We start from the raw sequence: 24,049 nt of genomic DNA, 5'->3' as shown, positions 1-24,049 counted from the left end.
GGATAATAACCATTTTCTGCTCATAAAAATGAAAGCTTTATGTAAAATATACGTTCATGCAACCAGAAACCATCAAAACAGGTTATTATGCCACCAAACAATGATCTGAAAATTTTGTTGACAAAAACTCCTCATAATACCATATGAAATAAAATCATATCATATACAGTTTGATTCCAATTATGTGGAAACACACAGATAAGGGATTTGGAAAGGCAAGAAAGTAATATGCCAAACAACTTTTACACATTTTCAATTCTCCTCTTTTAACTTATACATATTTTCCAAGTTTTCTACAATAATTTAAATAATATTCTTATCAAAATTGATGTTATCTTACAATAAATTTTAGCAAAAGAAACCAGACACAAAGTATACATACTTCATGCAAACCAAAACCACAATGAAATACCATTTCATACCCGCTAGCGTGGCCATAATAAAAGACAGACAAGAACAAGTGTTGTCAGGAATACAGAAACACTAGAAACCCTCACACAAAGCTGGTGAGGATGTAAAACGATGCACTGTAGAAAATGGTTGGGCAGTTGCTCAAAAAGTTAAAACATCAAGTTACCTACCATATGGCCCAGCAATTCTACTCATAGGCAAATATACACAGGAGAAATGAAACATGGCCAAACAAAAATCTGTGCATGAATGTTCATACTTCAGCATTATTCATAACAACCAAAAAAGGAAACAAACCCAATATTTGTCAACATGTGAATGGATAAACAAACTGTGGTATGTTCATATAATGAAATATTTTCCCACCATAAAAAGGAAGTATGACTCATGCTACAACTAATGAACCTTGAAAAAGTCATGCTGCCGAGACCGGTTTGGCTCAATGGATAGAGCGTCGGCTTGGGGACTGAAGGGTCCCGGGTTCGATTCCGGTCAAGGGCATGTACCTTGGTTGCGGGCATATCCCCAGTAGGGGGTGTGCAAGAGGCAGCTGATCGATGACTCTCTCTCATCGATGTTTCTAACTCTCTATCTCTCTCCCTTCCTCTCCGTACAAAATCAATAAAATATATTTAAAAAAAAAAAAAAAAAAGAAAAAAAAAAAAAGAAAAAGTCATGCTAAGTGAAGAAGCCAGATGCAAAAGGCCACATTTACATGATTCCATTTTTATGAAATGTCCAAACAGGTCAATCTAAAGAGACAAACTTGGGAGGAATGAGGAGTGACTGTAAATGAGTATGGGGTTTCCTATAGGAATAATAAAAATGCTCTAAAATTGATTGTTGCACAACTATGAATATACCAAAAACCTTTGGGTTGTGCTCTTTAAATGAGTGCAGTACATGACATGTAAATTACACCTAAATAAGGCTGTTTTCAAAAAGAATATATAGTGCATTATTTTACTAATAATAAAATTCAAGAAGTGACAAAAAAAATCAACGGTATTAGAAGTCAGAGGAGTGGTTACCTTTTCGGGGAAGGGGCAAAAGAGGGAGCTTTTGGATGCTGCTGATGTCCCATTTTTTGATCAGCTTGATGTATCACTTTTTTTTTTTAAATAAATATATTTTATTGATTTTTTACAGAGAGGAAGAGAGAAGGATAAAGAGTCAGAAACATCGATGAGAGAAAATCATCGATCAGCTGCCTCCTGCACACCCCCCACTGGGGATGTGCCCACAACCAAGGTACATGCCCTTGACTGGAATCGAATCCGGGACCTTTCAGTCCACAGGCCGACGCTCTATCCACTGAGCCAAACCAGTTTCGGCGATGTATTATCACTTTAGAAAAATCCATCAAGCTTATGCTTTTTATTCACTTAAAAGTTTAAAAAAACTAGTTAACTTCAGAAAGAAAAAACATAGAAGTTTCTTAACTTAGCCAGAGTCTCAGGCCCTAACTCAGTTTATTTAGTCTTATTTAGAGCTGATTCTATTTATCTGGTTACTTAACTAAAAGCCGAATAGAAACTGCAAAACACAGGAGTGAGACAGTAGAAGGTATAGGCTCCCAGGATAAAGCAGGAAGGACCATGAGGGAAGAGGGTAGGGGAGCAAGAGGAAGCATTATAAAGAGCAGGAATAAGAATTCAACTATATAGCAATTTATCAAGTCTTATACAGTCCCACTAGCCCCAAAGAAACAGCCACCTTACAGACCAAGAGCATATTAGACGATGCTCATGACAGTCTTAATCACCAAGAAAACAGTAAAGTGTGTCCAGCAACCTCACCTAGGAAAATGAGTGTATAAAACATGCTATCAAACTACAAATCCAAAAGTCTAAATTTTAAAGACTTGATGTTCAAATACATAATTATCTGGGCCCAGTCGGTGTGGCTCATTGGTTGAGTGCTGACCTGTGAACCATGAGGGCATGGTTCTATTCCATGCAGGAGGCAATCAATCAATGATTCTCATCATTGATGTTTCAATCTTTCCCTCTCCCTTCCTCTCTGAAATCAGTAAAAATATTAAAATAGTAATAATAATTATCTGGGAAGTAACTTCTAGTCCCCCAAAAGACCAGATGAACGGGTTATTGTAACTCAAAAAGGTCATACAATAACATAACAATGGCTCAGAGCATACCATACTGAGAAGTCTCCAGGGAATCATCTAGCACTGTAACACTGGAGATTTAAATACCACTCCTTCAAAAACAGTCTACGATTCAACTGGTCAAAACAAGCGACACATGCATCAAAGGTGGGATACCGAATAGAGTGGCAAGGCCAGACCCAGAGAAGACTTTGAGGAGGAACGCATTTCTCCTCACAGATAGCTACAGTGGCCTTTTGCAGCTCTTCCTATTGGCATCCCCCGCTTTCCTTGCTCTTACAGGCTGGGTGTTAAACATTGCTAAAATGTTCCCATCACTCAGGTGTAAAGGAACCAATGGTTATTGAATACCATGATCTTTGTGGCAGATGTTATATGGCAGGGAAAAGGAAAACAAGGTAACCAAGACTCGGTAACTAACTCAAGACATCAGCTGCACGAGATTCTGACTAAATTCCAAATTCATGGATTCACTAATTTTCCAAAGAAAAGCAGACGTGGACACTGACTGCTCTCACCCTCCTTCCAGAGCCATCGTGGGATGCTGACAGCCCAAGGTCTGAGACAGAATCAGTAGTGTCAGGAAGTGGTGGGCAGCAGTTACAAGAGCCTAACTCTGCTTGACATCACAATGCAGCTCCTAGGGGAAGGACCAGCAGGTCCCCAACCTAACTCACTCTTCTTCCCACTGCGTGGAAGGCAAAAAGCCACCCGTGCTCCTTCCCTCCTGCCAGCGGGGAACAAGGCTTCGCTCCTCTTCCTGCCCTTCCTGCCACTATTAAAATCCTAAAATCATTAACTAGTAGCTATTTCCCATGAGCTGTTGCTTTTAAAGGTACTACCCTTTTTAAAATATATTTTCTTATTTATTTCAGAGAGGAAGGGAGAGGAAGAGAGACAGAGAAACATCAATGAGGAAGAATCATTGATTGGCCACCTCCTGCACACTCACTAGTGGGGATCGAGCCCAACACCCAGGCATGTACGCTTACCAGAATCGAACCCGGGACCCTTCAGACCCCACTGACGCTCTACCACTAAGCCAAACCGGCCAGGGCTAAAGGTTCTATCTTTAATTTAGCTATCCTAGTTCATGATAACTTCCATGGAACCAGGCTCTAAAAGAAGGGGGATGAGCCAAGCACCTGAACTGTCACAAGGGACTATATTATTAGGGTAAGATTAAGAACATTAAGTTAGTATCTATAATAATAAAAGTGTATTATGCAAATCGGCCAAACATCCAGATATCCTTCCAGACCACCTTCAGGTAGCACTGCAGCTGCAAAGGCCTACTTTTTTTTTTTTTTTTTTTTTTAATATATTTTATTGAGTTTTTACAGAGAAAAAGAGAGGGATAGAAAGCTAGAAACATTGATCAGCTGCCTCTTGCACACCCCCCACTGGGGATGTACCCACAACCAAGGTACATGCCCTTGACTGGAATTGAACCTGGGACCTCTCAGTCCGCAGACCGACGCTCTATCCACTGAGCAAAACCGGCTTCAGCAGCAAAGGCCTACTCTTGCATGAATTTCATCCAACAGGCTTCTAGTAGCTTTACAATTACACACTTGGAACACCTCTGATCAGGAAAGGGGTTAGTCTTCCCCAGCTGTAGAGAGCTATGGACCTCAAAGAAAAAGCTGAATTTTCTTCCCTACTGTTTAAAAATACCATAGTATTTCTCTGCCCTCATCATTGCTCAAAGTAAAGCAATACAAAAGTTAGTTCCCTGTTCATTCATTCACTAATAAACATGTATAGAGGACAGGAGCAGTTACTATGAAAAACAAAGAGAATCACAGAATTCAAGTTTTAAAGAAACATCTGTATCTTCATTTGCAAAACAAATAATAATATGTGTCTACCTTACACTGTTATCAGGAATAAATAAAATAATCCACTGTGCAAGACATACGGTAAGCACTCATGTAGCTACAGGAAAAAAGCAAGATGGAGAAAATTACATAGTGTGCTAGCATTTGTCTCAATAAAAGGGAAATATAATCACACACACAATATACAACCACAAAAATATATACACACTCACATGTTCACTTATATTAAAACCAATAAAAGAATAAATCATAAAATTTAGGGAGAAAGGGGACAGGGTGTAGAAATCAGAGATAAAAACTAGACTTCTCTGAACAGATCTTGTTTTGTAAATTTGGCTCCAGGCCACATATTTAATTTTTTACATAATTATGCAATAGAATTAAATTTAAAAAAGCAACTCCTCAAAATCAAAAGCAAAAAGAAACAAATAAATGTACATATATATGCAGTCGGTAGTAAAACCACACTTAGAATTATTCCGAGCAACTTTAATAAGACATAGTATTATAATTTGACTATACAGTCTAGTAGGGTATATATTATATGAACAAAAACAAAAATAAATCTTAAATCTTTTCCAAGACTCACACTATTAGTGATACTACTACTGGGATTGTTATTCTGATACTTAGGAGTGCACTGTAGGATAACACAAATAAGAATTTACACTGGTGTTAACAGAATTTTCAGTATGAGAGAAAGGAAAAACAGGTAAGATCAATGATGTTAAATAAAAAACCTGGTACTCTGAATTGAAATTATAAACATGAATTTATGATTAAGTGTATCTTTAAAAGAAATTATAATTCTCTTTCATTGTGTTGTCTTTATCTGGTTTTGGTAATAGGGTGATGCTGGTTTCATAGAATGAGCTTGGAAATGTTCCTTCCTCTTGAAACTTCTGAAATAGTCTGAGGAGGATAAGTGTTAGTTCTTCCTTGAATGTTTGGTAAAACTCCCCTATGAAGCCATCTGGCCCCAGGCTTTTGTTTGCTGGAAGTTTTTTGATGACTGCTTCAATTTCTTCCATGGTTATTGGCCTACTGAGATGTTTAGATACTTCCTGATTGAGTTTTGGAAAATTGCATTTTTCTAGGAATATGTCCATTTCCTCCAGGTTGTCCAGTTTGTTGGAATAGAGTTTTTCATAGTATTTTTTAACAATCCTTTGTATTTCTGTGGACCTGTTGTTATTTCTCCTCTTTCATTTCTCATTTTGTTTATTTGGGTCCTCTCTCTTTGCTTCTTGGTGAGCCTGGCTAGAGGTTCATCAATTTTGTTTATCCTTTCAAAGAACCAGTTCTTGGTTTTGTTGATCTTTTGTATTTTTTGTTTGTTTGTTTTTTGTTGTTTTTTGTTTTGGTGTGTGTGTGTGTGTGTGTGTTTGGGGGGGGTCTCTATGTTGTTTATCTCCGCTCTTCATTATTTCCTTCCTTCTGCTTACAATGGGCTTTTCTTGTTGTTCTCTTTCTAACTCTTTGAGTTGTACGGTTAGGTAGTTTATTGCCATTGTTTCTTCGACAACACAATGAAAGAGAATTACAGGCCAATATTCTTCATGAACACAGATGCCAAAATCCTCAACATAATTCTAGCAAATCGAATCTAGCAGTACAGCAGAAAGATCATACCCCATGATCAAGTAGGATTTATTCCAGGGATGCAAGGCTGGTACAATATCCACAAATCAATAAACTTGATACATCACAAACAAATTGAGAGATAAATTGAGATAGTCATATCAATTGATGCAGAAAAAGCATTTGACAAAATCCAACACCCTTTCTTTATAAAAACTCTCAGCAAGGTGGGAATAGAAGAATCATACCTCAACATAATAAAAGCCATCTATATTAATAAAAGGGTAATATGTTAATGAGACTGGGAAACTAGACATCTTCCTACCTTCTTACCATCTGACTTCCTTCCAGACAAAGCCACAGTGGTGGGGGCCAAGGCAGAGGTGGTTAGGGGCAATCAGGCCAGCAGGGGAGGGCAGTTGGAGGCCATGAGGCAGGCAGAGGAGGGCAGTTGGGGGCCATCAGGCCGGCAGGGGAGTGGTTAGGCAGCGGTCAAGCCGGTAGGCAGGAAAGTGGTTAGGAGCCAACATCCTGGATTGTGAGAGGGATCCTGGGTTAGAGAGGGTGCAGGCCAGACTGAGGGACCCCCCTGTCCTCTAGGATATGATAAACCCACAGTCAACATCATACTCAATGGGCAAAAACTAAAAACCATTTCCCCTAAATATAGGAACAAGACAGGGATGCCCACTCTCACCACTCCTGTTCAACATAGTACTAGAAGTACTAGCCATTGCAATTATACAACAAGAAGAAATAAAAAGCATCTAAATTGGAAAAGAAGAAGTAAAACTGTCCTTATTTGCAGATGACATAATATTGTACATAAAAAGCTCAAAAGACTCCATCAAAAAACTATTAGACTTAATAAATGAATTCAGCCATGTAGCAAGATACAAAATTAACACCAAGAAATCTATGGCATTTCTAAGTACACCAATAATGAACTTACAGAAAGAGAGACTAATAAAGCAATTCCATTTACCATTGCACCAAAAAAATTAAGATACCTAGGAATAAACTTAACTAAGGAGGTAAAAGACCTATAAGCAGAAAACTACAGGACACTGAAAAAAGTGATAGAGGAAGAACATACCATGTTCGTGGATTGGTAGAATCAACATCATTAAAATGTCCATTCTACCCAAAGCAATTTATAGATTCAATGCACTCCCTCTTAAAATACCAACGGCATATTTCACGGGCCTCCAAAAATTCATCTGGAATAAAAAAAGACCCTGAATAGCCACGGCAATCCTGAGAAAGAAGAACAAAGTAGGTGGGATCTCAATACCAGGTTTCAAGCTGTATTACAAAACCACTATTCTCAAAACAGCCTGGTACTGGCAGAAGAACAGACATATAAACCAATGGAATAGAATAGATAACCCAGATATCAACCTAAACCACTATGCTCAATTAATATTTGACAAAAGATGCATGAACATACAATGCAGTCAAGATAGTCTCTTCAATAAATGGTGTTGGGAAAATTGGACAGATATATGCAAAAAAAGAAAACCAAATCACCAACTTACATTGTACACAAAAATAAACTCAAAATGGATAAAGGCCTTAAACATAAGATGGGAAACCATAAAAACACTAGAGGAATCCACAAGCAGCAAAATCTCAGACATATGCTGAAGCAATTTCTTCACAGATACCGCTCCGAGGGCAATGGAAACTAAAGAGAAAATAAACAAATGGGATACATCAAAATAAAAAGCTTTTGCACAGCAAAAGAAACCATCAACAAAACAACAAGAACAAATATGGGAGAACATATTTGCAAATGTTATCATTGATAAAGGTTTAATCTCAAACATTTAAAGGAAACTCATACAATTTAATAAAAGGAAGATAAATGATACAATAAAAAAAAAATGGGCAACAGACCTAGAAACTTTTCAAAAGACAGAAGGAAGGCCAAGAGACAAATGGAAACATGCTCAAAGTCACTAAATCATCCAAGAGATGCAAATCAAAACAACAATGCAGTACCATCTCACACCTGTCAGAATTGCTATCATCAACAAATGACAAGTGCTGGCGAGGATGTGGAGAAAAAGGAACCCTCGTGCACTGATGGTGGGAATGCAGACTAGTGCAGCCACTGTGGAGAACAGTATGGAGTTTCCTCAAAAAAACTGAAAATGGAACTCCCATTTGATCCAGTAGTCCCACTCCTAGGAATATATCCCAAGAAACTAGAAACACCAATCAGAAAGGATATATGCACCCTTATGTTCATGCAGTACAATTCACCATAGCTAAGATTTGGAAACAGCCTAAGTGCCCATCAGCAGATGAGTGGATTAAAAAACTGTGGTACATCTACACCACATGTGTCAAACACAAGGCCCGCGGGCCAAATCCGTCCCGCCAGGCCTTGCAATGTGGCCCGCACCGCGCTGTCATCACTGCACTCCGCTGCGTTTCCATCACAATGACAGTTTATGACTGTTCAGTAAACCATTCGGCCCGCGATTTAGGCTGGATTTTAGATTTTGGCCCCCTCTCTGATTGAGTTCGACACCCCTAATCTACACAATGGAATACTGCACTGCTATAAAAAAGAAGGAATTCTTACCATTTGCAGCAGCATTGATGGATCTGGAGAACATTATGTAAATTGAAATAAGCCAGACTTATTTGAAAGAAAAATACCACATGAAAGAAAAATACCACATGATCTCACTCATTTATGGAAAAAAAAGAACATTATAACCTGATGAACAAAAAGATAGATACAGAGGCAATAAAGCACCGAACAGATTGTCAAATTACAGCGGGAAAGGCTGGGGAGTGTTGGGGAGGAGGGGAAAGAGATCAATCGAAGGACTTGTATGCATGGACACAAGACACGGGAGGGGGGGAGGGTAAGATGAGGAAATGCAACAAGGAGTAGAGGAGGCAGTGGGGAAAAAGGAGATATACGTACTACTATACATAATACTTTAAACAATAAAAAATAAAAAATAAAAGAAATTGTACATTTCCTAGCTCTGCCTATTTAGAAGACATGGAAACCACGTGCACCCTGGTGCCCAGCATGTGGCCTCTCAGTACCATTTGTCACCAAAAGGACCAGGACTCCTTAAAGAAATGTATACTTCCAGATCTGGGGCAAGAGACAGTAATATGAGCCTGGAACACCTAACTCCCATGAACTCTGGTCTAAAATCATAGACTACTAGTATGTATTATGGCAAATGGACTTGAGAGCCAAATTGTCCCACTGGCCAAAATGAGACAGTTTGAGTGACAAAAAGGTTAATAACTGAAACTGACTAAATAACATCAAATATGCATTTAAACCCATGGCTTAGTATGGTTACAACAAAAATCTCACTAGCCACATTTGGAAATCAAGTTAATTATTTTGAAAAATAGAAAATTAAGGTAGGGCTCTGCCTGGTGTTGTTTAGTGGTTAGAGTGTTGGCACTTGAACCAAAGGGTCATGAGTTCAATTCCCGATCAAGGGCACGTACCTATGCTGCAGGTTTGATCCCCAGCCCTAGTCAGGGCATGTGAGAGAGGCAACCAATCAATGTGTCTCTCTCACATTGACATTTCTTTCTTTTTTTAATTGACTTCAGAGAGGAAGGGAGAGGGAGAGAGAGAGGTGGAAAATCAATGATGAGAATCACTGATCGTCTGTCTCCTGCACGCCCCACACTGGGGATGGAGGCCACAACCTAGGTATTTGCCCTGACTGGGAATCGAATCATGACCTCCTGGTTCACAGGTCGATACTCAACCATTGAGCCATACTGGCTGGGCTCACATCGATGCCTGTCTGTCTCTCTCTCTCTCTCTCTCTCTCATGCGTGTTCTCTTGCTCTTGCTCTCGCTCATGCTCTCTCCCCCTCCTTCCCTTTCACCTTCCCTAAAAATTAATGGAAAAAGATATCTTCAGATGAGGGTTTTAAAAATAGTAATTTTTATAAAAAGAAAATAAAGATGGGGGGAAAAGTCTAGCATTTATTTTACCTTTCTTCTCCAAATTTACTTTGGGGTAATCAAATAATTGCCGGAGGCAAAAGTCTTATAGATGTGTTCTAGCTATTAAGTGAAGAAGGAATGTTAAAATTATAACATCCCTAGTTCTTGACCCTTAATGATCTAGGAATAATCATTACTAACATTACAAGAAACATGACCAGACAAGACTAGGCTTCCTGATAGAGGTTAATAACACTACCCACAAATTAGTTTTACAAAAAAATGGAGGTTAAAACACACACCTTAACCATAAACCTCAATAATCCTCCACATCTAACTACTACTTTACAGGAAACACAGGGACATAAATTTGACTGAAACTACAACAGGCAAAATCAGACTATGGGAAGCTCCACAGCAGTGTTCTTCAAAGTATGATCCAGACAGATGCCCATCTGTGAACTTGTCACCTGTCTAAGACGAAATAAGTACAGAAACTGACAGTAAACATAGAAACATTTAAAGCAAATAAATCATTTTATGTCTAATTAAATCTAACAGTTTTTTAAATGGCACTGATTTTATGTATGCATTTTTTCATTTTCCTGGAAAAGCTGATATGCCAAGCTAAGAAATTTATACCATTTTGTATAGAAAAGAAAAGGTAAAGGCATTTTTCTTTTTAAAATAAAAATGTTTTTATTGATTTTAGAGAGAAAGGGAGAAGGACAAAGAGAGAGAAACATGGATGAGAGAGAAACATCATGGATCCACTGCCTCCTGAACACACCTACTGGGGATCAAGCCTGTAACCCAGGCATGTGCCCTAATTGGGAATCGAACCAGTGACCTCTCAGCTCAACCAGCTGAGCAACACTGGCCAGGGTAGAAGAGGCATTTTTTGAGAAGAGAAATATAATTACAGGTAAACTTTAAGAAGATTATCTGGAAACAATAACACCTATCAAATGGAAGAAACAGAGTTTGGAAATGTCCTCAGGTGACCAGACTTAAAATGAGCAGCTTTGTTATCACCTACCATTTCTTGAATTGTTACTATGGGTAGGTTTTTATACTAAATCCTTACTTCTATCTTCTCATTTAATCTTAATAAAAAAAAAACATGCAAGTTTGGAGTTCTGGCTCTGATACTTACCAGAACTAAATCCCAAAATCCTAGTTTTAAACATTGAATAGCAATGCCTCTTTCACATGTCTATTGTGAAGGCTAAATGAAAAATTGTATATGAATATACACCATCAGTGATCTGGCTCCACACAAGTGGTATTTTCAGGTTTATGATTATTATTAAATCTCTCCTGAGAATCAGACAGCTCGGCCTCACTCTTAAAGACAGAAAGACCAAGAGTAAAAGCAAAGAATTTATGGAGCTGGTGATGAGCTTACAAGAGTTCTTGACTGCAGAAGCAACCAGGGTATTTCCTGACCAATCCTGTGAAGCCTCCTAAAGCGTGAACTGTTGGTTTGTGGGCACTTTGTTTGCTGCCTTCCAATCTCAACAACCGGGGGGAAGAAGCAACAGATGTTCAGTGACTGGTCAGGGCATACAACAATGATTTCCAAGTAGAGGAAGATCACAAATGAAAGACAACACAGCCCATTTGTTCCACTGCAATTGCAACAATGTCATTTGTTAAACATAAAAGAGATTTGAGGAACATCCAGTAAACGAGTAATTAGCAGAGCAAAACAGAATATTTTTGAAGGTTAAAGCTACAGAGGACACAACTTGAAATTATTCAGTTTCGAATGATTTCTTTTCCACTACATATATAAAAGATTTTCTTGTGGAAACCATGAGTCATTGTTTTCCAGGGTCTTTACTCTAGGAAACAGCTGTGGGGAATGACACAAACAGAGAACACTGCCCTATTTAGTAGCCCATCATTGTGACAAGTGTAGAGATGGGGACAGGAAAAATCCATCAAACCACACACCAATAACAAAGCAAAAGCGGCAGAGTCAAACTAAAAATGTAAGCCACACAAAAGAAGATGTAAAACAACTAAGTCTGGATTACTGTGTCTCTGTATCTGCAGAGATATTTCTATGTTTAAACCAGATCAGCTCCCTTGCACATGAGACACCATAAACTTAAATGATGTCCTTTGCACAGTTCCTGATACATGACAGACATTCAACAAACATAACTGAAAAGTTTTCCTAGGGCTCTTATATCAAACTAGTGGTCCAGTGCATGAAATTCGTGCACAGAGGGGGGGTTTCCACTCAGCCCAGTCTGCACCCTCTCCAAATGGGGATCCCTAGAGGTCCGATCCCAAACCAGCAGTCAGATATACCTCTCACAATCTGAGACTGCTGGCTCCTAACCACTCACCTGCCTGCCTGCCTGATCACCTCTAACTGTCTCTGCCTACCTCCCTGATTGCCCCTAACCCCTATGCTGCCTGCCTGATCGCCTCAACCTCTTTGCCTACCTAATCACCCCAACTGCCCTCCCCTGCCTGCCTGATCTCACCCCCAACAGTCCTCCCCTGCCAGCCTGATCTCACCCCTAACTGCTCTCCCCTGCCAGCCTGATCACCCCTAACTGCCCTCCCCTGCAGACCTGATCTCACCCCTAACTGCTCTCCTGCCAGCCTAATCACCCCTTACTCTGTCTGCCTGATTTCCCCTAACTTCCCTCCTCTGCTGGCCAATTTGGTTCTGATTGGTTGGTTTCTATGCCAGTCAGCTGTCTCTGGTACTATCTCCAGGCCTGATAAGAGAGGCAGGGCTGATCAGCAGCCCCCCACGGAGGCAGGGCTGATCAGCAGCCCCCAACGGAGGCCGGCTGCTGGGAAAGCTGGAAGAGAAAGGGAGAGGCAACTCCTAAGCAACAGCTGCCACAGAGGCTGCAGATTAGACCCTTCCTGTCTCTTTGGGCCTCTCTCTGGGACTAATCCACAGCCCCTTTGTTAATCAGTGCTGGGTCACCATGCCCACTCCAGCGGCAGTCAGTGCTGGGTGGCCAAGGCAACCCAGCACTGACTGCAGGACTGACTTCCGGTGTTTGGTCGAGCCTTCAGCCAGTCATTACAGACCCTGGGTTTTTATATATTAGGATATTATGTGACCTGCCTAACCCTGAGCGTATGACCCACCTCCAGAACTGCTGTCCATTCTGTGCTTCTGGTCTTGAAAACTACCATCCATCCCAAGACCCCTGTTTCAAAATCTCAGTTACTTTCATCTCCTCCTTCAAATCAAAACCCCAATGAGGTTTCACTTCACATACAACAGGATGGCTATTAAACAACAACAAAACAAAACAAAAACACAGAAGATAACAAGCATTAGCAAGGATGTGGAGGAATTGGAGCCTTCATGCATTGCCGCTGGGGATATAAAATGGTGCAGCCACTGTGGAAAACATCTGACAGTTTCTCAGAGTTAAACACAGAAGTAACACATGATACAAATGAACTGAAAACACAGATTCAAACCAATACTTGCACACCTACGTTCTCAGCATCATTATTCTCAATGGCCAAAAAGCAGGAACAACCTACCAAATCCTGCAAAACACAGTCCAGGTAACACCTCTTTGGTCCCCCACATCCCTCCCACTCCTCAAGTGCTCTCCCCCTGCATTTGCACAGCACTTCATACACATCCTGTCAATCACAGCATCCTATCCTATGCAGCTATCTTTACCCATCAGTCTTCCCTTCTAGATCCCGACTTCCTTAAGGGCATGAACCATCTCACCCATCTTCACATCCCCAGTGCTTTGCAACACAAAGCCAGCACAGGAATCAATAAACTTGCTCAATAATTTTGTGCACTTAATAAATCCATATCATGTCTACAAAATACCAACCTGAATTTGATTCTTAATGGGTATAAACTGGCATTTCTGCTGCCCTACACTATATTCAGGGCTAAAAGCAGGGAGTCACACCATCACATAAACCAGGTTCCAGGACTCTGACTTCCTGGTTCCCCAGTCTCTCAGCCCGCCTCTTCAGCAGGTCCGCACCCTCTCCTGTCATCTTATTTTTAGGTCTCCCAACAGTCTGGCCTTGGGCTTCTGACTTTCACACTTATCATCTATATGCAGCTGAATCCAAGTCTACACAGCTAGTCCTAACTCGTGGCACATGCCCAATAGTCTAGTAAGACCTTCCTGGATATCCCAGGCCCCAACTCCACATGCTTAGATTAAATGCATGACCTTGAGAGAAACCAAGATGGCGGCATAGGGTAGACACCTGAACACAGCCTACCAACAAATTTGAATTTAGAACTGGAAAACAGGGGAAACATCACCCTGAAGCGCCGAGGAGGCTCTACCATCTGGAAAGGTGAGAGAAGGCACGCTGAACCTCAGGAACTGTGAAGGTGCGGAGAACTGTGCGCGCGAAAAGGCGGCTGCCTGACTTCACTGCAGGCTTGCTTATGGAGCGTGGAGAGGGCGGGCCGAGTTGGCTACTGGCTTACTCCCTGCGCGCGGAAAGGGCAGACAGCTAATGCACGGCTAGCTTTCTTGTTAGGGAGGAAAACAGAACCACCCTATTGCTCTGATAGACGGCTCCAGACAGGGAGAGGCCAGACTGTCAGGCAGTGGGCAGAGATCTCTCGGAGGCATGTGAAGCCAGAAGCCATTACTGCGGGACTCAGAAACCAGACCCTCGTAGGGAGGGGCTGAATAAAGCTTGTCTGCACCACCCCGAGACTCCGCCCCATCCAAGCAGGACACAGAAGCCCTTCCAGTGGCTAGCTTTCTCATTCGCCGCAAATAGGGCTCTCCTAGGGAGGGACAGACAGGAATCCAAAGCTTGTCTGCGCCTATACCAAAGAGGTGCGCGCGCCTACAACCAATCTTGTGGGATTCACCAAAACTAGGCCGTGCCACCCCAAGACTCCGCCCCATCCAAGCAGAATACAGAAACCCTCCTAGCTGAGATATTTCTGATCCTCAAAGCCAATTGGCTTGGAGATCAACCCTTCACAGTGATACCAACAACAAGCAAGGCTTAACAACAAGACTTGCACACAAAGCCCACAAAGGGCTACACCAAGACTGTCCACCTCAGGTAACTCGGAGGCTGACCCACTGAACTATATAGGACACCTTAGCACACAAAACCACCCTACCAACTTAGGGAAGCTGTGAAAATGCTGAGACAAGGAAACACATCACAAACAAAAGAAATGGAGGACAAGAAGTGACTGGATGTGGAGTTCAAAAACACGCTTATAAGGTTTTTCAAGAATTTCCTAGAAAAGGCCAATAAAATAAATGAGACCTATGAGGATATGAAAAGGGATCAACTAGAAATAAAGAATACATTGTCTGAAATAAAAAATATTATAGAGTCCTAAAAACAGAATGGAAGATTGCAAGAATCAAGTAAAAGATTTGGAACACAAAGAGCCAGAGGACACTCCTCCGCAGAAGCAAGAAGAGAATCCAGAAAGTTGAAGATAGTGTAAGAAACTTCTGGGACAACTTCAAACGAACCAACATCAGAATTATAGGAGTCCCAGAAGAAGAGAGAGAGCAAGATACCGAAAAAATATTGGAAGAAATAGTGACAGAAAACTTTCCCCACCTGGGAAAAGAATTAGACTTACAAGTCCAGGAAGAGCACAGAACCCCAAACAAAAGGAATCCAAGAGGACCACACCAAGACACATCATAATTAAAATTCCAAGAGCAAAAGACAAAGAGAGAATATTAAAAACAGCAAGAGAAAAGCAGGTAGTTACCTATAAAGGAGCACCTATACGACTGCCAGATGATTTCTCAACAGAAACCATGCAGGCCAGACGGAAATGGCAAGAAATATTCAAAGTGATGAATATCAAGAACCTACAGCCAAAAATACTCTACCCAGCAAAGCCATCACTCAGAATCAAAGGCCAGATAAAGAGCTTCACAAATAAAATAAAAAAGCTAAAGGAGTTCATCACCGCCAAACTAGAATTATATGAATTGCTGAAAGGGGTTCTTTAGGAAGAGGAAGAAGATATAGATAAAAATTATGATCAACAAATATGTAGCTATCAACAAGTGAAACTAAAAGCCAAGGGAATTAAAAAACCTGATGAACAATATTAACTGGTGAATATAATAGAATCAGAGGTATGGAAGGGGAGTGGACTGACGATTCTCGGGGGGGGGGGGGGGGGGGAGGGGGAGGGGAGAGGGGGATGTGGGAAGAGACTGAACAAAAACTGTGCACCTATGGATGAGGACAATGGGGGGTGGGGAAAGGGCAGAGGGTGGGGTGGGAACCTGGTGGAGGGGTAAAAAATGAGGAATATTTGTAATAATATGAACAATAAAGATTTATTTAAAAAAATAAATAAATGCATGATCTTCTCTGCCCCTTGAGCTCCCCAAACACTCCCCTGCCAGCTATCCACTGCCATCAGAGATACTCATTTTCCTCCCATCACCGAAGTCTGAGACCTCGGTGATTCCTTACCTCTCCATTTCTTGGATTCCCTTTAATAATGTCATGATGTCCTCCAAATGTCTCTTGGATTCACCTTTTCCTCTTGCTTTAGCTCACCTCATACTTGTGATTGCTCTCCCCCCACATTTATTTTGTCCTCCATCTGATTCATATTTTTCTCACCATCAGACTCACTTTTTTAAAAGACTTTTTTTTCCTCTAATCAATGTCTGCACAGCTCAAGAGCCTCAACTGAATCACTACCGATGGCAGCCTCAGGGCTAAATTATTGTGACAGACTTTCAAGGCCATCCATAATTTGCCTCCTCTCATCTCCTCAGACATCTACATTTATTTCTCTCCAAATCAATGGTTCTCAACCAAGGGTGATTTTGCCCCCCAGGAGACATTTGAAAATATCTGGAGACATTTTTTATTGTCATCAGTGATATGTGGAGAGGACAGGGACTCTAACAAACATCCTACAATGCCAGGACAGCCCCCCGCAACAAAAAAAATAGCCCAGCCAATAATGTCAGGTATGTCAACGGTGCCAAGGTTGGCACAAGTCCAAATCAAGCCTCCACAGCCTCCACAGTAGCTTCCATGACCATGTGCCAATGCTATCCCTCTGCTCAGAATGTTTCCCCACCATCCTGAGACGACACCCCTCTTCTTAACTATCTAAGACTTATTTATCATCAAACCCCATTCAACGCATATTCCATGGCTTTAAGCACCACCAAAAAGTTGATGGCTCCCTTCTTTTCTTTAGCTAGTTTCAATCTTCTGAACTCCAGACTGCCTACTAGACATCTCATGAATATCCTATTTTCAACACATCTGAAAATGAACTCCTGACCCCTAAAATTGCTGCTCAAGTAAGTACTGGTAACACTCAGTTGCTTAAGACAAACCACTGGGAGTTATTCTGGATGCATCCCTCTGTCTCAGTGTACCCCTCACCCCAGCAAGTCCTGTGGAGTCTACCTCTGCAGATAATCTCAAATCCATCCACTTCTCCATCTCCGTCACCCCCACTTTTACTTCATCTATCACAGAAGCCCCTACCTGGTCTCCCTGATTCTGTTCTTTCCACTGTTCAGCATTTGAATGACCATGTTTTAATGAGGGAAGAACAGAACTGTCCAAGTCCTGCAGCCATTCCCCACTGCCTTCAGAAAAGAACCTAAACCCCCCCGATGTGCACCGAGAAGCCCTGTGGGACCGGCCTCGCCCACCTGCCCATCTCTCCCAGCCTCTGTCCTCCTCTCCTCCAAATGTACCAGGTGAGGGTACAGGGGAAAGTCAGTCCTGAGATTGAGAGTATAAATGCATAGCCACCTGTGGAGAATGAGCCTATACAAATGTATGCATGTTCGTATGCACATTTAACCAGTCAGAAAGAACCGTCTTTAAGAAAACCTGCAGTGCCAGGGTACAAGCAGCACCGGCACACGTGTGGAGCAGCTGTGGCTGACATCTGTGTTCGTTGCCATTCAGCACCACAACCTCAGAGAGGAAAATGCTACACGTTTCAGCATGTCCACCTGACAGCTGACATTTTATGTTGAAACCTGTCCTCTCAATGGTTGTACGAATAAGGCAACCAGACACAGGACTCGGCGTGAGTCTCAGCAATGCAGGGTGACAAAGTGGAAGTAAAAATTCTGGTTCTGCTCCCTCGGCCTCCAGCCAGCAGGTGAACCTCGGTCCCATCATCCAGAAAGGCGGGGGACTGCTCACACCCACCACGTCTCCTTCCAAGGCAAAACCGTGATGATTTTATCACCTCCTTGCTCCTTCAGAGACTGGGAGCTTCACTAACTAAAGCGACAGCATTTCACAGACAAGGGAACTGACCAGAAAGAGCCGTACTTTCTATTTATACTATCACAAATTTAAATGGGACCTATACAATTTCTTTTCTTTTTTTCTATTTTCAAAGGAATTCAAGGGATACCTGAATACAGAGTACTTCTTAGAAACCACTATGAAATTGCAATGTACTAAACAGCTTCGTACAAACCAGGAAACATCTCTCAAAGGCCTGTAGCATGAGTCCATGAAAAAGCAAGTTGTGGCACCGAGCCAGTGTCAGTCATGCGAGCTTGTCTGCCACTCCTCAATTCTATATGTTGACTCTCTGTAACCCAGAACTCTCACTAATAAATAAGCAACACCAGGCACCAAAGTTCAAGGAAAACACCATGGGAGAGAAAATTCCATTACTTTTTGTTTTGCTGCAACTCTGGATGGAGTTCCCCCAGCTTTGTTATCAGATCACTACGCTCCCGCTGTTCTCTGGGAGCATGGTGTGAGTACGGCTGCTAAAAACTTATCTTTCCTACTTGATCATCTATCTTTCTCTTCCTGCAAAGGGGCACTGAGAACTGGAAGCTAGAGAGCATCTCTAAGGACCTGAAGCATTTATGCCCGCCTCCTATTAAAGTTGTGACAACTAAAATATATCTCCAGATATGACCCATGATTTGGGGAAGTAGGCAAAAACACACTGGTTGAGAACCACCATAGCTTAATATCTGAGTAAGAGCACAGTATCTGCATTAAAAAAAATAAAAAATAAAAAAGATCTAGGTGGCAGCTTTAATTATCTTAAAGCACACCCAGGTTGGACAGTCAACCATGGGAAATGAAAATCCAGCCTTAACCACCATTTAGCTCTCCCAACACAAAAATCCATTTATCTGGTCAGCTTCTAAGCTCCAATTAATACGGAATGTGGACCAGCAGGGCATGGTGACGAGTAGGCCTCACATCCACCTCCTTTGGTGTTCAACTTTCTTAATGCTCAAATCACAGCCATTAAATGTGGCTGTAATAAAACATTCTGGAAAAATAGAAAGTAATCCACCAGGCTTACCAAACTGGGAGAAATAAAAGGAAAAGAAGAAACCTGATCCTATCACTCTCCTACTTAAAAGTTGGCTCTGGATTTTTAACTTCCAGAGGGTAATGTCTCAACCAGGGGAGCCTACAATGCGTTCACATCCTCCTTCTCCCAAACGTTCTGTACTCCCTCCATCTCCACGGTGTAACCCAGACACCAGCTTGGTTAGAAATGCAGCACATCAAAGTGTGGAAACTGGCCAGGTTCCTGGAGACTCAGTTCTTCACCGGCAGGCGGTGTCTCCGCCGGGTGAAGGTGCGTTTGGGCGGCAGCCTCACTCATCTCCTCTATTAAAGCAGGAAAGCCCAAATGTCCACCCACACCTCCATGGCAGCCAGGAGCAAAGGGACATGGTTAGTCAGTGAGATGTCAGCAGAAGCCTGCTGAGGGGCTTCTGGGAGAACTTTCCCCCTCTCAAGGCCTCCTGCCTTGCCTAGGTAGAAGTCAAGGTGGCAAACACTAAGGACAAAAAGCCAATGAGAACTAAGGATAACAGAGTAGAAACCAGAAATGGTCTGGCTCCTAAATGGTTGGGTAAATCTTCAATAAATGGGAGGTGAAGGAGTGCAAAGTGAAACCTACTAAGGTTCAGAGATTACACTTTTCAAAAAAAATAGGTCCTCTAAGAATCTGTTCAACTTTACGAAAGCATACCTACAAATCAGTCTTGGCATTTCTAGAATCACTGACCTATTTCTGTCCAGCTTTTTAGTGCATAAAAGAATGAACACAATCTCTTAAAAAGCAATGGAAATGTTCTCATACCAAATGCTGTTGAAATTTATTTTCACATTTGGAAAAAAAGGAGAAAATGAAACTTAAAACACTTGGCTCTGACCTTAAAAAGTTTGTAACTGCTGTGGCTTACAGACAACTCTAAGGAAAATTAAAAAAGAAAAATACTTTTTTTACAGTCGCTGGCTGGTTGTCATCCTCTCCTACTTACTTATTTTGAGATTTCTGACATGGACCTAATTTTTTCCAGTCCCTATACTAGTCAAGTATTTCCATTCAAATTTCCAAGATCAAACAGCAATCACCTTTTCTCTTTGAGAAACAGGGCAGAACAACATACACATAAATATAATGTAAGTAAAGTGTATTAAAAGGAGAGGGGCGCACCCTGGCAGCGCTGTTCTCAGCAAGAAGGGAAGTCCTCAACCAAGCTCTGGCTCCTCGGACAGATTACCATTTTATATTTTAATCAAGTCATTCACTCTTATTTAAACAAGGATTTTTAAAAGAAACGTCATAGTATCAGTGAAAAGCCAGTACCACTTGCCATGAATACAAGACAAATGTGAAAAAAGCCCAATGACATCACCTTACTACATTCCAGCTACTGTTGACTACTAAAGCCTCTAAACTTGAAGCTTTTTCTTGCTTTGTTAAAAAAAAAAAAAAAGGTAGGGAGTGAGCAAGCAGTGTTAAAGCCAAGGCAACCGCCACGCTGAGACTTTCTCTTGAGCGTGATCAGGACAGAAAGGGGGAAAAAAAATAGGTTTCTCACTGTGTGGTTTCATTCTGGTTAATTTAATTCTATTTCCCACCTCAGACAATCTCAAACCATCTTCTCCTTTTTGCTGAGAATAAGAGCCCATTCATCCCCTTAGTGCCGCCTAAATGGTCCCACATCACCTGCCTCAGCCCTCAGCTCCAGCCCGCTCCCTGCGGGGCCCACGGGCCTTGTCTAGCCCACTGCCTGTACTTGTGCGGCCGGTGAGCTAAGAATGGTCTGTAAAAACGAAAACTTGCATTCAATCTGTGTTCGGGAGAATATCGGGAATGGCATACTGCTTTTCCGGGTGGCCTCCCACCCTAACTTTGAAAGGCAATTATTTCCCTGCAGAAATAATCTCATTCTTCTCATCGGTGGACCTGGATTGCAAAGTATTGTACTCAACTTCACTGTTTTTATTTTGGTCAATTAAAAGCACCTACATGGCAGCCTGGATTTTGCGTCTTGGCCAGCAAAGCCTTCACAGGCCGCCGCCCCGCACCACCCTCCCGCGTGGGCGCAGCTCCTCCGCCTCCAGGCCTTCCCGCCGCCCAGGCCTCAGGCGGTCCCATACCCTCCGAGGGGTCGCCTACCCGCGCCCGCCCGCTGGCAGTGGCGGCATCACCAGGTTCACTGTCTTCAAACCACCGACACGGCCCGTTAACTTATCAAGTCTTTTCCATCAAAGCACTCAGAGCGGCTACTCGCGGTCTGTGCACCCACGGGGCGCACCCCGCGGCGGCCGCCCTCGGGTGGGTGGGCGGGGAGCACGCCCATCCCGGTAGCAGCTCTCAGCCCCCCGCCCCCCGCGCGGGGCCGGAGGCAGCCCGCACGGCGAGGGTGCAACGGGCGAGGCTGCCCGACCGGCGACCCCACCGTGCCGGACCCGGCTCGCCGGGTGCACACCCGCCGCCCCAGCCCGGCGGGCGGGACGCTCTGCACACACACGCGATGGAGGATGCGTCCCCCATTCCCTCGGTCCACCAACCGACCCACCTCCCGGACCCGCCGGCCTGGGCCTGGAGGGGCCGGGGCCCACCTTGAAGTCGCGGCTGTGCTGCGGGGTGTACTCCAGCGTCCAGAGCGCGCGCACCAGGTGCGCCAGCTGCTCCGTGACCTCCCCCGCGGCGCCGGCGGGCTCGGGCGCGGGCGCGGGCGCGGGCCGGCCGGCGCGGTACTGGCCGAGCGCCAGGTACTCGGCGAAGAGCTCGGTGTTGCTGAGGCACTGCAGCGTGGCGTTCATGAAGCACGTGTTGCCGTGGTTGCGGAGCCCCGCCACGCCGGGCACCGGCTCGCAGGCGGGCGGCGCGGGCGGCGCGGGCGGCGGGCAGGGCGGCGGCGCGGGCGGCCCGGGCGGGAAGCAGCCGCGGAGGGCGCCGCGGTCCGGGCCGCCGCCCTCGGAGCTCAGGTGCGAGAGCGTGGACAGCGTCCTGAGGACGCGGCTCATGAAGCTGCCCACCGAGCGCGCCGACGACGGCGAGGGCGCGGCCGGCCCGGGCGCTCCGGCCGCCGCGCCGCCCGCGCGGCCGCTCCGGAACAGCCGCTTGCTGAAGGAGCGCTTCTCCTTCCCGCCCGCCGCCGGCCCGGGGCCGGGCGCCGTTACCTTGGACATGGCGGCGGCCGCCCACGCTCATCCCCGCGCCCGCCCTCCCGGCCCGCGGCCCCGCCACGGCCGCCGCCGCATCCCGCCGCGCCGGGCCGCCGCCGCACGCCTCCGAGCCGCCCAGAGCCGGCGGCGGCGGGAGCGCGCGCGGCCGGCCCAGCTGGGCCGCTCACGTGACCCGCCGCCGCCGCCGCCCGGCGCTGAAGCCGCCGCCGCCGCCATGTTGACTGAGGGAACGGAGTCGCCGCCCCCGGCCGCGGAGGTAACGGCGGCTCCGGCGCGGTCCCGGCGTGAAGCCTGGCGGGCCGTGTCTGGTGTGGGCGGCCCCGGGGGCGGGGCGGCTCCGGGCCGGCTCCGTGGGCGCCGCTCCGCCGGCGGGGTCTGCGGCGGGTCTGCGGCGGGAGCCGCGCCGCCGCGCCGCCGCGCCGCCGCGCCGCCGCGCCGCCGCGCCGCCGCGCCGCCGCGCCGCCGCGCCGCCGCGCCGCCGCGCCGCCGCGCCGCCGCGCCGCCGCGCCGCCGCGCCGCCGCGCCGCCGCGCCGCCGCGCCGCCGCGCCGCCGCGCCGCCGCGCCGCCGCGCCGCCGCGCCGCCGCGCCGCCGCGCCGCCGCGCCGCCGGGAGGGGAGATGGACGGGACCTGCCCGCCCGCCGCCGCCTGGGGCCGCCGGCCGCTGTCTCTGGCGGCACTTGGGGTCGCAGTGGGAAGCGTCATCAGAACCCCTCCTCCTCCTCAGCCAGCCCCCAAAGGCCGGCCCGCACCGGAGGGTCCCCGTCAGGGGCACGTACTTGGGTCGCCGGTTGGATTCCCATCTTCCTTCCTGCGCCTGTGGGAGGATGAAGATTACAAATTATAAAGTCCCGCTGGAGTCAGCCATCATTCCCTCACTAAACACATAGTTCTTTTTTTTTTCTTTTTTTTATTGATTATGGTATCACATAATTGTCCTCATCCCCCCGTTTCCATCCCACCCCCCTCATCCTGAAAGCCCCCTCCCCTTCGTTGTCCGTAACCACTGGCCAGGCCCATATGCATGCACACTAGTCCTTTGGTTGATCTCTCCCCCTTACCCCCACCCTCCCCTGCCTTCCCTCTGAGGTTGGACAGTCTGATGGATGCTTCCCTGACTCTGGTCTGTTTCTGTTCATCAGTTTATGTTGTTCATTATTTCTCCTAGATGCGTGAGATCATGTGATACAAGGAATTCCCTTATAAGAACGGAAAATGAGACAAGCCATAATAGTTATGCTGAGAGGCAAATGAATCAGTCTGTAGTGAGTTCCCTTCTGGGTCAACAGTTCTTTTGAGTCCCAATTTCAATGTCAAACAGTTCTTACGTGTACATGTCAGCCATGGTATTTCAGATCTGGTTGGTGGCCAAACGGTGGTGATGCAGGTCCGACCCTCTCTGGTTTGGTCCTGGGCATCCTTCAGCGACACGCAGCTACTGTCTGCTGGTCTGGCGAGGCGAATTCAGCATCTTCCATCTCTGGACTGCGTCTCTTCTGTCTTCATGGCTGAGGCACTCCTGTCAATTCCTCTCTGTTGCAGGAATCCACATGGTCTCGGAGGTGTTTTCTGAAAATATACAAACATATTTTCAACCAAAAGTTAATAAAGGAATCTTTTCTATAAATTTGACTTGGGATCCCTTTTCATTTTTTACCCAAATGATTTTCCTTTGGCTTGTTTTGACACCATG

The 24,049-nt window shown here is 44.9% G+C and overlaps 1 protein-coding gene across 4 annotated transcripts in view; it reads right to left on the bottom strand.

Annotated features, from left to right (window-relative positions):
- The window catches only part of USP31 (ubiquitin specific peptidase 31), a 73,171-nt gene extending 50,582 nt beyond the window's left edge, over positions 1-22,589 (bottom strand). For all 4 annotated transcript variants that reach the window (XM_036460179.2, XM_036460178.2, XM_036460181.2 and 1 more), the window contains exon 1: positions 21,788-22,589. In XM_036460179.2, the coding sequence (XP_036316072.1) occupies positions 21,788-22,360 (573 nt within the window). In that variant the 5' untranslated portion in view covers positions 22,361-22,589. The remainder of the gene's footprint in view (positions 1-21,787) is intronic.
- Positions 22,590-24,049: the final 1,460 nt, after the last annotated feature.

The sequence above is a fragment of the Pipistrellus kuhlii genome, unplaced genomic scaffold (assembly GCF_014108245.1).
Source record: "Pipistrellus kuhlii isolate mPipKuh1 unplaced genomic scaffold, mPipKuh1.p scaffold_m20_p_31, whole genome shotgun sequence".
NCBI lineage: Eukaryota > Metazoa > Chordata > Mammalia > Chiroptera > Vespertilionidae > Pipistrellus > Pipistrellus kuhlii.
This window is presented reverse-complemented; position numbering and strand designations above follow the sequence as displayed.